This window comes from Rhinoraja longicauda, chromosome 4 (genome assembly GCF_053455715.1).
Source record: "Rhinoraja longicauda isolate Sanriku21f chromosome 4, sRhiLon1.1, whole genome shotgun sequence".
NCBI lineage: Eukaryota > Metazoa > Chordata > Chondrichthyes > Rajiformes > Arhynchobatidae > Rhinoraja > Rhinoraja longicauda.
The window spans coordinates 22,947,539-22,961,090 of record NC_135956.1 but is presented as its reverse complement, the minus strand read 5'-3'; the positions used below and the strand labels follow the sequence as shown (position 1 = coordinate 22,961,090).

The 13,552-nt window shown below is 39.7% G+C and overlaps 1 protein-coding gene across 14 annotated transcripts in view; it reads right to left on the bottom strand.

The window, feature by feature from the left end:
• The window catches only part of dtna (dystrobrevin, alpha), a 190,056-nt gene that overhangs the window by 70,775 nt on the left and 105,729 nt on the right, over window positions 1-13,552 (bottom strand). For all 14 annotated transcript variants that reach the window (XM_078397348.1, XM_078397353.1, XM_078397342.1 and 11 more), the window contains 3 exons: window positions 9,859-9,964; window positions 5,464-5,630; window positions 3,029-3,153 (listed from right to left, as the gene is read on the bottom strand). In XM_078397348.1, the coding sequence (XP_078253474.1) occupies window positions 3,029-3,153; window positions 5,464-5,630; window positions 9,859-9,964 (398 nt within the window). The remainder of the gene's footprint in view (window positions 1-3,028; window positions 3,154-5,463; window positions 5,631-9,858; window positions 9,965-13,552) is intronic.

Here is a 13,552-nt window from a genome sequence, read left to right as displayed (position 1 = left end):
TTGCACTGCCTTTAGCTGGCCTATATTGCCTCAGGAGGAAGTCACAGTGGCTGCAGCAGACAGCATAATCCAGGAGACGTTAAAAAAAAACTTGCTTATAGCATGCAGTCAGAAAAATACACATGGTTTCTTCCATTGTCTACAAGGAGTAATAAAGAATAAAAGCTAATGGAATAAATATCAATGAAATGTGATTCATGAGAGAAGATTTTAGCAAATATGTTGGAAAAACTCCAAATGCATCCAAATGTTTGTTATCACACTATAACTCAATTATATCTTACAGTAGACACAAGGTGCTGGAGTAACTCAGCAGGTCAGGCAGCATCTCTGGAGAGAAGGAATGGGTGACGTTTCGGGTCGAGACCCTTCTTCAGACTGATGTCAGGGGAGGGGATGAGGCAAAGATAGAATGTAGTCGGAGACAGTAAGACTAGTGGGAGAACTGGGAAGAGGGAGGGGATAGAGAGGGAGAGCGAGACCAAGTGGAGGCTCGGCGATCATTTCGCTGAGCACCTCCGCTCAGTCCATCTTAACCGACGTGATCTCCCGGTGGTTCAGCACTTCAACACCCCCTCCCATTCTCAACCTGACCTTTCTGTCCCGGGCCTCCTCCATTGTCAGAGTGAGGCCCAGCGCAAATTGGAGGAACAGCACCTCCTATTTCGCTTGGGTAGTTTATACCCCAGCGGTATGAACATTGACTTCTCTAAATTCAGATAGCCCTTGCTTTCCCTCTCTATCCCTTCCCCTTCCCAGTTCTCCCACTAGTCTTACAGTCTCCGACTACATTCTATCTTTGTCCCGCCCGCTCCCCTGACATCAGTCTGCAGAAGGGTCTCGACTCGAAACGTCACCCATTCCTTCTCTCCAGAGATGCTGCCTGACCTGCTGAGTTACTCCAACATTTTGTGTCTACCTTCGTTTTAAACCAGCATCTGCAGTTTTTTCCTACACATATATATCTTACAGTAACTACTTTTTATCTAAACCATCATTGATAGATGTTATTTCACATTATATTGAAGCCTATTTAGTATGAGGCTTACCATTTAAAGCTCCCTGGATTGCCATGTAAATATAAATTTGATCCATTAACATCAAAAGATCCACATATCTGATAAGTATATCAGTTACCTGCTGAGGGCATGCCCAGATGATATCCTGGCTGAATTGGCATGGACAGACCAGGACTGCCTCAGTTCACCAGATAACAAAAATAAGACCCTGATATTTACATTCATGGGCAGAACTGAAGGATAGATTGGATAGGATCACATCTCTTAATAATACTTTAAGATTGTTCCTGTGGCATGTATGGTGCAACATGTTTTCAAAACCAGGAGTGGGAGAAATTAGTTCTTGGCCATGTGTTTAATTATGTGTAAGTCAATGGCTATTGACTTTTCTCACCTACCCAGGTCAAGTCCAATGAAATGTGATTCATGAGAGAAGGCAACGTGTTTCCATTACTCTCAAGCCATTCAGTACTAACTATTAATAACTAATTTCTCCTCGTTACAAACGGGCGGCACGGTGGCGCAGCGGTAGAGGTGCTGCCTTACAGCGAATGCAGTGCCGGAGACTCAGGTTCGATCCTGACTACGGGTGCTCAGTACGGAGTTTGTACGTTCTCCCCGTGACCTGCGTGGGTTTTCTCCGAGATCTTTGGTTTCCTCCCACACTCCAAAGACGTACAGGTTTCTAGGTTAATTGGCTGGGCAAATGTAAAAACTGTCCCTAGTGGGTGTAGGATAGTGTTAATATGCGGGGATCGCTGGGCGGCGCGGACTCGGTGGGCCGAAGGGCCTGTTTCTGCGCTGTATCTATAAATTTTAAATCTAAAAATGTCCACAGGATTTCTGCAACACATGAATTACTTTCCAAGGTGGAGGTGGAGAATGGGAATGGTGGAAAAGAGGAGAATGTTGCCAAAGAAAATGTCCTCCTTTGCTTCATTCTCTTTCCTTTCACTCTCACCTGCCGCTCCTCCACCTAAAGTGCAATGACAAAGAAAGAAATGGCCATTGGGAATCTCCAACTTATTCCTGTAAACCCCACACTGTTCAAAGAGGGCAAAACTTTGAAAGATTGAGGAATTGAAAATTGGGAACAGACAGGGAAGAGGGGTTGAGGTCAGCATAGATCAGCCATTAGGAATCCAAAAATTCATTTTTAAACCATCTATGTTTGGCTGAAAGTTCCTCATTTCTGACAATCAGCAAAAAGAGATCAGCCTTTTTTAAAAGCAGCTCAATTAATAAAGCATGCAACATACATTACTACCATACCACATTTAAATTTATTTATATTAACTCTATGAAGAGATTACAAAATTGTACAATCCATGTCAAGATACTTGGATAGATACTTGGATAAAATAGTGGAAATTTCTGCTTCAATTTCCCAGCCAGAAAATATATTCATACAAGTGAAAAGCTTAGATACACTGGGGAACAAAAGTGTTAAATATTTGGTTAATTACCCCACAAATATAAATGTCTTTTAAATAAAATCTGTTGACAATAGCATATTTAACAAAAATACCCCTTAATTATTTATAGACTAAATCATTGCAACCTAACAGCATTATACATTTACAAATCTTCAGAAAGACTTGCTTAACAAAATGTTCTATCCAATAAACATAAACAAATTGAGATTGATCAAGATAAGCAACAATATTTAAAGTGCCTATTTATTTGTTTATATCTGAAATAAGATGCATGTAGGTGAAGAATAGCTGTGTAAATTTATTTCATATTCTTCCAATTTGGGCTTGACTCATCACCACTCAGTAGGACCCTGAATTTTGATTTTCGATAGGGCAGAGCATATATGGGGATATATCCATGGCATGTTTAAAAGGGAATTACAATTGTCATGGGATATTTTAATCTACATGTTGACTGGACAAACCAAACAGGCAAGGTTATCATAGAACAAAAAAATAGGTTAACATAAAACAAAAAAAAGGTACAAAATAGGCCACTGGAAATTCAGTGGAAGATGTTTAACATATACTCACACAATGTGGGCTAGATTTAGCGGTTTTTCAGGCTGGTCAGGATACATTGGGTGCAAAGGCTCTCGAGTGGAAGCACAGCTTAAGGACTTGCTAAGTGCGTTGGTTAGCTTCTTGGCCGGGGATTTCTGAGAATAATGATGCAAAAAGTAATTCAAGTATAGTGCCATTCAGCATTACTCTTAATTTCTCCCATTACCTCTCCTTACAAAACTTCGACTTAATCTAGATTTTAACTAAATGACAAGGACAACATATTATAAATGTTCCCATAAGAAAGCAGCACTGTTTCTTTTCATTATTGCATAGTTCTTATTACATATAAAGTATTTTTTGAATATAAACCACAAACGCTGGGAGATCAGGCAGCGTCCATAAAGAGAGAAAGAAACAAAGTCAACATTTGGGGTCATGACCCTTTAATCAAACTCATTATTTTGTCCAATTACTTTGCATAAGTAAGATGGTTGCGCTACTGTTACATTGCATACATATACTTGGGCAATATTGCTAAATTTGCTTATTTGCTCTCGAAAACAAGTGCAAAAAGACAGAAGAGAGCAATTGATATCATGACACTTGGTTAAATTGCCTGGTGGAGAATAAATGAGGTAAAAGCATTTATCAATGTTAGTCCAATAGATTTCTAAATACGTGGCTATTCCATCTCTAGTTTATCATAACCTAAGGATATCTGAAAGATAATATTGATTATCTCCTGTTTCCTCTAGAATTTATTTCAGCACATTTGTAGAAAAGCCACCAAGACCTGGTCTCTTCCAATTTGAAATCAACTACTTTTTACCAGTTACTTAGCATAATCACTCCAGCTCATCCACTTTTAACTCCTTCATATCAAAGGTTGCCTCCTTCTGTGAAATACAACATAAAATGCTCATTTAATATCTCTGTCATTTTCCCCAAAGCCATATGTTCTTGATCTCCAGTTGGATCTAGCAATTCTTTATATTAATTGTTCTACTATTTATTCCCTCTTTTTAAATTGGCAACCTTTTATTTTTGCTTTTCCTCCATAGTGGATGTGCCCAAAAACCTCCAGGCAAAAATGTCAGTTTAATTTAGTTTTTACATGAATGTTATCTGTTTTCATTGGATAACAATTGTCAGAAGAAAAATAGAGTTAAATGGAACACACTAGGAAAATATAGCTGGGAATTCACCTGTGCAAAAAGCTCATGCAATCTACTCAATAACATGAATTTAACAGCCAGCCCTGTTCATGCAAATCTCACTGTTGAATGAGCCAGTTCATTGCCCTGGAGCCTAATGATGAATGAGGTCCAATTTGACAAAATTGCCATAAAATCAAAATCGTACATTGGTTCACACATGAACCTATCCATTCTACATCAACATATAAGTAAGTCATGCTCCTGCCCTTCCTTATTCACTATTGTCCAAACAGGCGGCACAGTGGCGCAGCGGTAGAGTTGCTGCCTTACAATGCTTGCAGCATTGTCAGGCATTCAAAGTAGCTCACTATTACCTAAGTGGCCACATTAAACATGGGCTTTGACAGAAACACCCATATTGTGTGAATGGCTTAAGCAAGGTAGTTAATATGATGAGCTACAAATGTACACTCAGCTGATCCAAACCAAAACCATTCAGCATCTGAGGCAACCAGAATCTATGTACCATGCAGGCCAACTTTACTGTCATATATTTTACACATGGTTTGAACTCATGTTACTTGGAAGAATAGAATTCCTGATATCAATACTCACAGTTACTGCTGCCAATACAAACAAAAAGTCTGTTTTCCACTCAATTGCTCATTGAGGCTAAACAATAGAAACTGCAAGCACAAAGCTAATGCCTAAAGTGTTGACGCATGACGACATACTTAGTGGAAAACTGTTTCTGGTTTCCTAATCTTTGTAGGTTAACTGAATATTAATTCAATGATTGACCACTGAGAAATAACACTGCCATTATGGATGATTAGTACTTTGGCACATTACACATTTAGAATGATCTTAATATTTTTAGCACATTTTTATGTCAGATTTTACTGTACATGATTTTAGAATATATTTGTCCACACACAATAAATTCATACATTTTTAATCTAGAGCAATCTCATGCTGAAGTTGCACATGCTCAACCTCAGCCTACAAGGCTGAAAGCTCAAAATGTTAAGGATTAAACATGGATAAAACAGTACTATTATATTTCACAATTCTCACAGCAAAATTGATGCAGGCAATTCTACCAGGTTCGATGTAAACTATTCCTTCAACAAGCAATTGAAGATTTTTTGGTGTGAATAACGCTCCTTGCAAATTGGTAGAAATGACCAAAAACTCACACGGGTTGAAATAATTTATTTTATAAATTGAAAATAGTGTTTATATCAAGTTTAACATGTAGAATTGCCTTTGCTCTCTTACCCATTAAATTCATGTTCATCTTACCCATGATGTGTATTCTTTCATTTGGTGCTGGTTGCTATGAGAACCACTTGCATGGCCTCTCCAAAAGCAGTCTTGACAAAGCTGGTAATTGTGACACTGCTGGCAACGATATCGAAAACCCATCATACTCTCACTGTGGCAGTAGGAACACTCTACAGGGTGGAAGACTGTAAATGGAGCACACCAAACCAAGACACTATTACTTTGCGGCATTATTATTGTTTTCAATCAATTTTCATTTTGCCGAAAATACTGGATATTGAAGTACTACAAGCTAGATAATGAAAGAATATCTCAAACACTGAAGCTTTCAAATCGTGTGTTGCTAATCTGAACAAAACCTGACAACTCACAAGATCTCTTGTACAGCTCATCAAATTATTCTCGGACACAGGAATGAATTAACAAAGTTTGGATGAACCAGGTAAACCTGCCACTTCCAGAAGGTTTCTTACTGCACAAATACCCAAGGCTGCAGGGATATGAGCACATTGGCCAGCTGAGTTACTCCTAGATTTTATGTCTTTTAAGATGTGGTCTGACCTGCTGAGTTAGTTCAGTTTAGTTTATTGTCACATGTACCGAGGTATAGTGAAAAGCTTTTTAATTACGTGCTAACCAGTCAGCAGAAAGACAATACATAATTATAATCAATCAATTTACAGTGTATAGATTTAAGGGAATAACGTTTAGTGCAAGGTAAAGCCAGTGAAGTCTGGTCAAGGATAGTCCGAGGGACATCAAAGAGGTGGATGGTAATTCAGCACTGCTCTCTGGTTGTGGTTGGATGATTCACTTGCCTGATAACAGCTGGGAAGAAACTGTCCCTGAATCTGGTGCTGTGTGCTTTCACACTTCTATACCTTTTGTCTGACAGGAGAGGGGAGAAGAGGGAATGGCCAGGGTGCAACTCGTCCTTTATTATGCTGCTGGCCTTGCCGATGCAGCATGAGGTAGAAATGGAATCAATAGAAGGGAAGTTGGTTTGTGTGATGGCCTGTGCTGCGTTCACAATCCGCTGCAATTTCTTACGGTACTGATGGAGCTGTTTCCAAACCAAGCTGTGATCCAACTTACTCCAGCATTTTGTGTCTATCGTTGGTATAAACCAGCATCTGCTGGTTTCTTGTTATTAATTAGGGATTTAAGCATGTTGTGTTACATAAAACCTTGTGGAATGTTGAGTATGATACAAAATGTGTTTGCTCTGAAGGAGCCCTGATTCTCCATAAATAGCAAAACTGCAATCCTGGGTCATAATATATATATATTTTTAAATAAGTGTTTGAAAATGTCACAAAATATTCATGCACATATAGACACTCCTACTAACCACAAAAACCAACTCAGTATGATAGAGACTCCTCAAAGAAAAATCCTAATTAGCCAACGAAAGTGCCAAATGCCCTCAGCGGTGATACAAGTACTGCTGTACCATTCAATTTTTAGGCCTAAATTATCTTGGCAATTCATCAGTGATTGACTGCTTTTCCCAACTTAAGTCAGGAAGTTTGGGACCATAACGTGCATAAATCCTGAAACTTCCTGACCGACTTCTGATGGTTTCTTAGCAGCTGAAAGAACAGCTGTCTAAATTTTGACCAAATTACACCTGGTATAGGTTCTGCAATGTCACTTATTCCAACAGAGTGAAAATCTCAGAGAGAAAGGCAAGTTGCAGGTCATTTACATTTCTGTCATTAAGTTGGATTAAGTGCAAATGTTAAATGTTTTATGTGTTTGGTGGTATTTGTTTTTTAATTAGTTTATATATTTAAAACATATTTTAATGGTATGATTAATAATTTTAAATGTTGTTAAACATCAGAAACATTGACAAATATTCAATGCAGCATGTTCATCTTTGGAGCAAGACCTAGCTGGCTGCAAAAGTATTTCTGTGGGATTTACAATCAGCAGTGCAAGCCTCATCCATCGGGTTAGAGCTGGCTTTATTCAGGAATTTTGTGCTGGGTGTTCCACTCAAAGTATGTGGTGAGCAACAAGTACGGACAACTTATCGCACCCAAAAAGCACTAGTAGAGGGAAGTTTAAACATTTACGACACAGATGGAATGTATGTGTCATTATTGCTGCCCTGTTAATTCGTGTGTGCCCAAGATTTTGAACCAGATGGCTACCCAACCAACGATATTGCTACCTCTCTGCTTCCGATGATATATGGTGGCAGATTTAAATTACGGCAACTGATCAGTGAAGTAACTGGCTAGCTGCAAGGCACCTCTGGCAACATAATGTCAGTCAAGTCAAGTCAAGTCAATTTATTTGTATAGCACATTTAAAAACAACCCACGTTGACCAAAGTGCTGCACATCTGACTAGGAAAAAAAGAAACATACAGTGGCAGGCAGCCAAACACAACGGCGCGGCCATCTTGAACAAAATGTTAATTCAGTCAGGGGCATGTTTTGTAAAAATGTTACATGCTCCCTGCAACTTCTTACTCTAGGCCATAATATTGCAATGCTTGAAGACTGAACTGGTCAAATGTAAAGTAGATCTATGGTGGGAGAGATTGAAGTGAAGAAGCATAGGGTATTCAAGTAGACCAGAGGGCTTCATCGTCCTTCAGTATTGGGAACGAGGGGGGCAAGCACTCTTTTTTAGCGTCAATTTTACAGTGCAGATCCTTGTTGAGCAAAGAATAATTTATGAAGTAGAAAATGGGTCATTCAGGATATTCCCATTCTGGTGCTGAACTGTCACTCTTCAAAGATATTTGAAATTTCTTACCCAATGAAAGAACCGGGTGTGGTGAATGCATGCATCAGGTGAATGGAGCGCAGGCAGATGAGGAGTCATCTTATAGATGTGTATACAATCATGAGGGGAATAGATGGGATGAATGCACAGCATAATTTACGCAGATCAAAAACCAGAGGACCTTGGTTTAAGGTGAGAGGGTAAAGATATAATAGGAAACTGAGGGTCAACTTTTTCACACAGACGGTGGTGGGTAGATGGAACAAGCTGCCAGAGGAGATAGCTGAGGCAGGTACAATAACAACATGTAAAATACATTTGGACAGGTACATGAATAGAAAGGTTTAGAGAGATATGGGCCAAATGCAGGCAGGATGTGGCATCTTGGTTGGCTTGGGCAAGCTGGGCCAAAGAGCATGTTTCTGTGATGTGTGACTATGATTCTACCCGTGTGAGAAACAGTTAATACTGTATTTCACCTTAAAGACTTGGTCAGACAGTGGGGGAACACAGGAAATGTTAAGCTGCAGGGAGGGGAGGGAAGTGAGATATATCTGGAACACTAACTCTGCCTCTCTTCCCACAGATACAGCCAGACCTGCTAAACATTTCCATCGTTTTCCATTTTTATTTTAGATTTTCAGCATTTGCAGGTCTTTTGTTTTTCATTTTTTGAGAGATGCAGATTGTTTTGGAAGCACCGATCAAGAAAATAAAGTTATTTCCAGAGTTATCCAAGGCATTGCAAATGGCCTTAGTTTTCCTGAGATATAGCTCATGTCCTTGCTCCTTACTTAGTAAATCCTGTGGAAAGTGCTTGGAGGAGAACTTGTAATGAAACACTAATGAATCATAGGTCCCTTGTGATCTCTCTGTCTCAGCTCACAAAGGAAGTCTGGCTTCCTGTGTGAATTGGCAAGAACTCTCTTTCCCAATGTCAGGCTCTGTTCTAATGAATCCCTTGCATCTAGCTGCTGAAATAACATCAGGCTGGGTGAGCAGCCACTTAAATTAGAGAATTCTCATCGACTGAAACAAAAAGCTCAATTTTTATTAACTGAAAATTGGAACATGCACAAACTGAACCATTAGTATCATTATCAATCATTTAAAAAACCCCAGGTATTTTAAGATCCAATATATTTTAGGTTGTGCATGTTTGGAAATTACAGCTGATTAAAATAACTATTTTAGAGCCAGGTAATTTACAATGCGTAATTGTGGCATCTTATAAACTCACAGATATATGACCGCATGAGAGTAATAGGGTATTTGGATTTAGTTTTGTGACCATATGAAATTTATGCCAATTTAAGAGATTCTCCATGATTACTCTTGAGAAACTTTCTCAGTGTAATGTACTATTCCTATACTCTTATACTTAAGTATCATTGTGCTTAAGCATAGTAAGACTTTTTACTGAACTGTATGCAAAAAAAGGAATTTAACTGCACATGTGTCAATAAAGTACCATTGAACCATAAGATGGCTTTGAACAGTGCAGCGTGTGGTGGAGTACAGAACCACTGACAATGATTTCTAGATCTTTGCATGCGGTTGCTTTCAGTTTGGCTGAACAGTAACAATGAACTCTGGACGTTTTGCCATTTTCATCACCATAAAGAAAACGATACACATGATGGAAAAGTCTGCAAATTGTTCATGACTTACCATTTTCAACATTAGCAAGACGATGCATGAGAGGTAACCAGACAAGACATTGTGGAGGGGGATCAGACATCAGGGTGTCCAGAAAACTGTTTAGTGTCACTTTTTTCTGTAAGGCAAAAAAATAGATATTAGATTTTGCTTGCAAATTCAGATTAATATTTAAAATTGTGAATGGTATTGAAAACTTATGCTGTTCCGATTTTTAGAAACATCTCTAAAATCAAAACAAAATAATCTCTTTTCATCCAACATGTTCAATTTGTTTATGGAATTTGTCAGTATAATCTTGTCAACCTTGGCATTCTGCTGGCATTTTCAAACAAAGCTTTTAAATGATGACAAACATAAAGCAAATTTAAGAAACAAACTGCAACATAAACCTATTTGCACACTTCTGCTGTGCAATGCAGAGATGATTCCATTAGTAAAAATATATCGAAAGGGACTGACTTCTGCAACTATGTCCTTCGTTATGTTCTGACCTATTAGTAGGATAGACCTACCAACAGTGGGATACAGTTGGAAGGGTAACGCCATGAGAGTTTAGTTTAGTTTAGCGCGGAAACAGATCCTTCGGCCCACCGAATCCGCACCGACAAGTGATCCCCGCACACCAACACTACCCTTCATACACTAGGAACAATTTGTAATTATACCAAGCCAATTAACCTATAAACCAGTACGTCTTTGGAATGTGGGAGGAAACCGGAGATCCCGGAGAAAACCCGCACAGGTCACTTGGAGAACGTACAAATTCCATACAGACAGCACCCTTAGTCAGGATCAAATCGGGGTGTCTGCCGTTGTAAGGCAGCAACTTTACCACAGTGCCACCATTCTTAGTACTGACTCTGCATTTCATGAAACTTCACATCACAACCAACTAAATCTCTCACTGATGAGCACTTAGTCTCCTCTCCCAACTCCTTCATGTTGATCTCCATATGGAGAATTAAAAGGGAAAATAATATATGGTGACAGGGTGACTTCAGTGTCTATCTCTAGAGAACAACTCGGTAATAATACTGACCAAACTCAAAAAGATACAATTGGTATCTTTGCTTCCTCATCAAATGTCTGACAACTAATGCAAGAGTACGTGACCTTATCCACACTGATCTATCTGTTTTAGATGCATCTGTCTGTGATATTTGTAAGAAAATTCTATAATCCATGAAGGCAAACCCCCCCTTATTACACTGAGAATTACCTTCATTTTGTTGTACGGCACCGACATTGTACTAAAGGAGACAGATTAACAACTAGCAGGTCAAACGTAGGCGGTATGAATTCCCTGAAACAACAAAATGTTGTCCTCTACCATTAAACCAGGCTGCCAATCCTGGTGCAATGAGGAGTGAAGAGCAGCAAACAAGCATGCGTGATTGAAAATGAGGTGCCAACCGTATGAAGCCATCTACAGTATAGGATTACATGAATGCAAAACACTGAAGTTACTTGCTATAAATAGTGCAATGGATCAAAAATGTGCACGTTATTCTATGTGCAGTCTAACCAACTGCAGCTGCAACATGACACCCCTTATGTTGAACTGCAACATGACACCCCCACTCTTTTACGCAATGTCTCTGTCAATGAAGGCAATTTTTGTTCATTATCCTATCTGCGTGTCACATTTATAGGAAACTGTAGATTTCACATTTCACATTTGTGAACTGTAGATTCGTACCCCAAAGTCCTTTGTACATCAACATTCTCGTCCTTGCCATTTAGTCTTATCTCTAGAATTTCACCTTCTGAAGTGCATTACCTCACACTTGTCTGGATAAATTTTTGTCTGTCACTGTTTCATTTAACTTTCCAGTTAATATATGGCCCACTGGATCCTTAGACAATCTTCTTCATCTATGAGTCCACCAATTTTTATAATTTGCAAACTTACAAATCAAACACCCCTACATTGTCGTGCAACTCATTTATATTTTGCCAACAGAAGTCCTAGAACCAATACCTGCTGCACAATACTTGTTATAGATTGTCAGTCAGAAAAATACCCAAACACAAGGCTGTCTCCCATCACCAAGCCAAATTTGGATCTAGTTTATCACACAACCCAGATCTCTTGTGCCTTATCCTTCTCAGCAGCCTACCACACAAGATCTTATCAAAGTCCATGTAAAACCACATCTACCATTCTCCATCAATTTTCCTTGTTACCATCACAACTCAATCAGATTTGTGATACATGATCCCTCCTGCACTAAACCGACTCCTCCTAATCAGGGAATAGAAATCTTGGCCCTCAGAGTCTTCTCCAACTACTTCCCTGCCACTGGTATCAGGCTCACCAGCCTGCAGTTTCCAGTCCTTTCCCTGCTGCACTATTTGAACTAGGAAACAATATGGCTCTCCCCCAGACTTCTGGTACTTCAGCTGTGGCTAACAAAGATGCAAAATCTCCATCGGAGCCCCAGGAATCTGTTCCCTTATGCCCATAAGCATCCTTGTACAGATCTAGTAAGAACCTGAGGATTATCCACTCTACAGGAAGAGCAGGGTTTCTAGGGTTATATTCTCAAAGTTTCACCCTGTGTCACAGGTTAGTGAGTATAAGAAGATGGGATAGATCAACCCATGGCTTCAGGTTTTTGGATGGTTGGGAAATCTTCTGAGGCAGGTTGACCTGTACAAGGACTGATTGCCCCTGAACTGGAGTAAGCAAATAACTGCAGATGCTGGTACAAATCGAAGGTATTTATCCACAAAATGCTGGAGTAACTCAGCAGGTCAGGCAGCATCTCAGGAAAGAAGGAATGGGTGACGTTTCGGGTCGAGACCCTTCTTCAGACTGATGTCAGGGGGGGCGGGACAAAGGAAGGATATAGGTGGAGGCCCCTGAACTGGAGGTGAACTAATATTCTTGAAAGATTTGCTCATTTTACATCATAGAAGATATATGGTACGCTTGCCTTCAATGGTCGCAGCATTGAGTGCAAGAGTCATGAAGTTATGATAAGGCTCTACAAGACTTTTGTTAGGCCACATTTGGAGTAATGCATGCAGTTCTCTTTGCTCCAAGGATAAACTTTTAGATCGACACATGGATATGCAGGGAATAGAGGGATATGGATCAGGTACAGGCAGAGAAAATTAGTTTATCTTGGCATCACGTTCAGCACACATATTGTGGGCCAAAGGGTCTGTTCCTGTGCTGAGGAGGTTTTAAATTAATGAGGCAGGTGGTGGTGGGACCCAGAAGGGCAATACAGCAGAAAGAGAGGCTGACGCATATGTAAGAGCAAGAACAGTTCTTAACCAGAAGGGTCTCGACCCGAAAAGTCACCCATTCCTTCTCTCCAGAGATGCTGCTTGTCCCGCTGAGTTACTCCAGCATTTTGTGTCTACCCAGCTCTTAACCAATGGTATGTGTAGGCAGAGACAAGAAATTAAGCGAGAGGGGAAGATAGGGTTAACTGCGTTTATTTTATTGCAGGAAGCCTCAGTGGTTATGGGGAAAATGATCAGTAAATGGTGTGGTCAGGGGTCAGCAGTCAGTGGATAAGGGTAACCAAAGATTGGTAGGATCTTGGCTGGATCATGAAGGAAAATACAATTGGGATAGGGTGGAGTGGGGGGAATAAACATACCTTGCAATTCCAATTGGTGGGCTGACACTAGCTCAGTGGGATGCCTTTTATATTGGGCTCCTGCAAAGGCAGTAGTGCAATAAAAC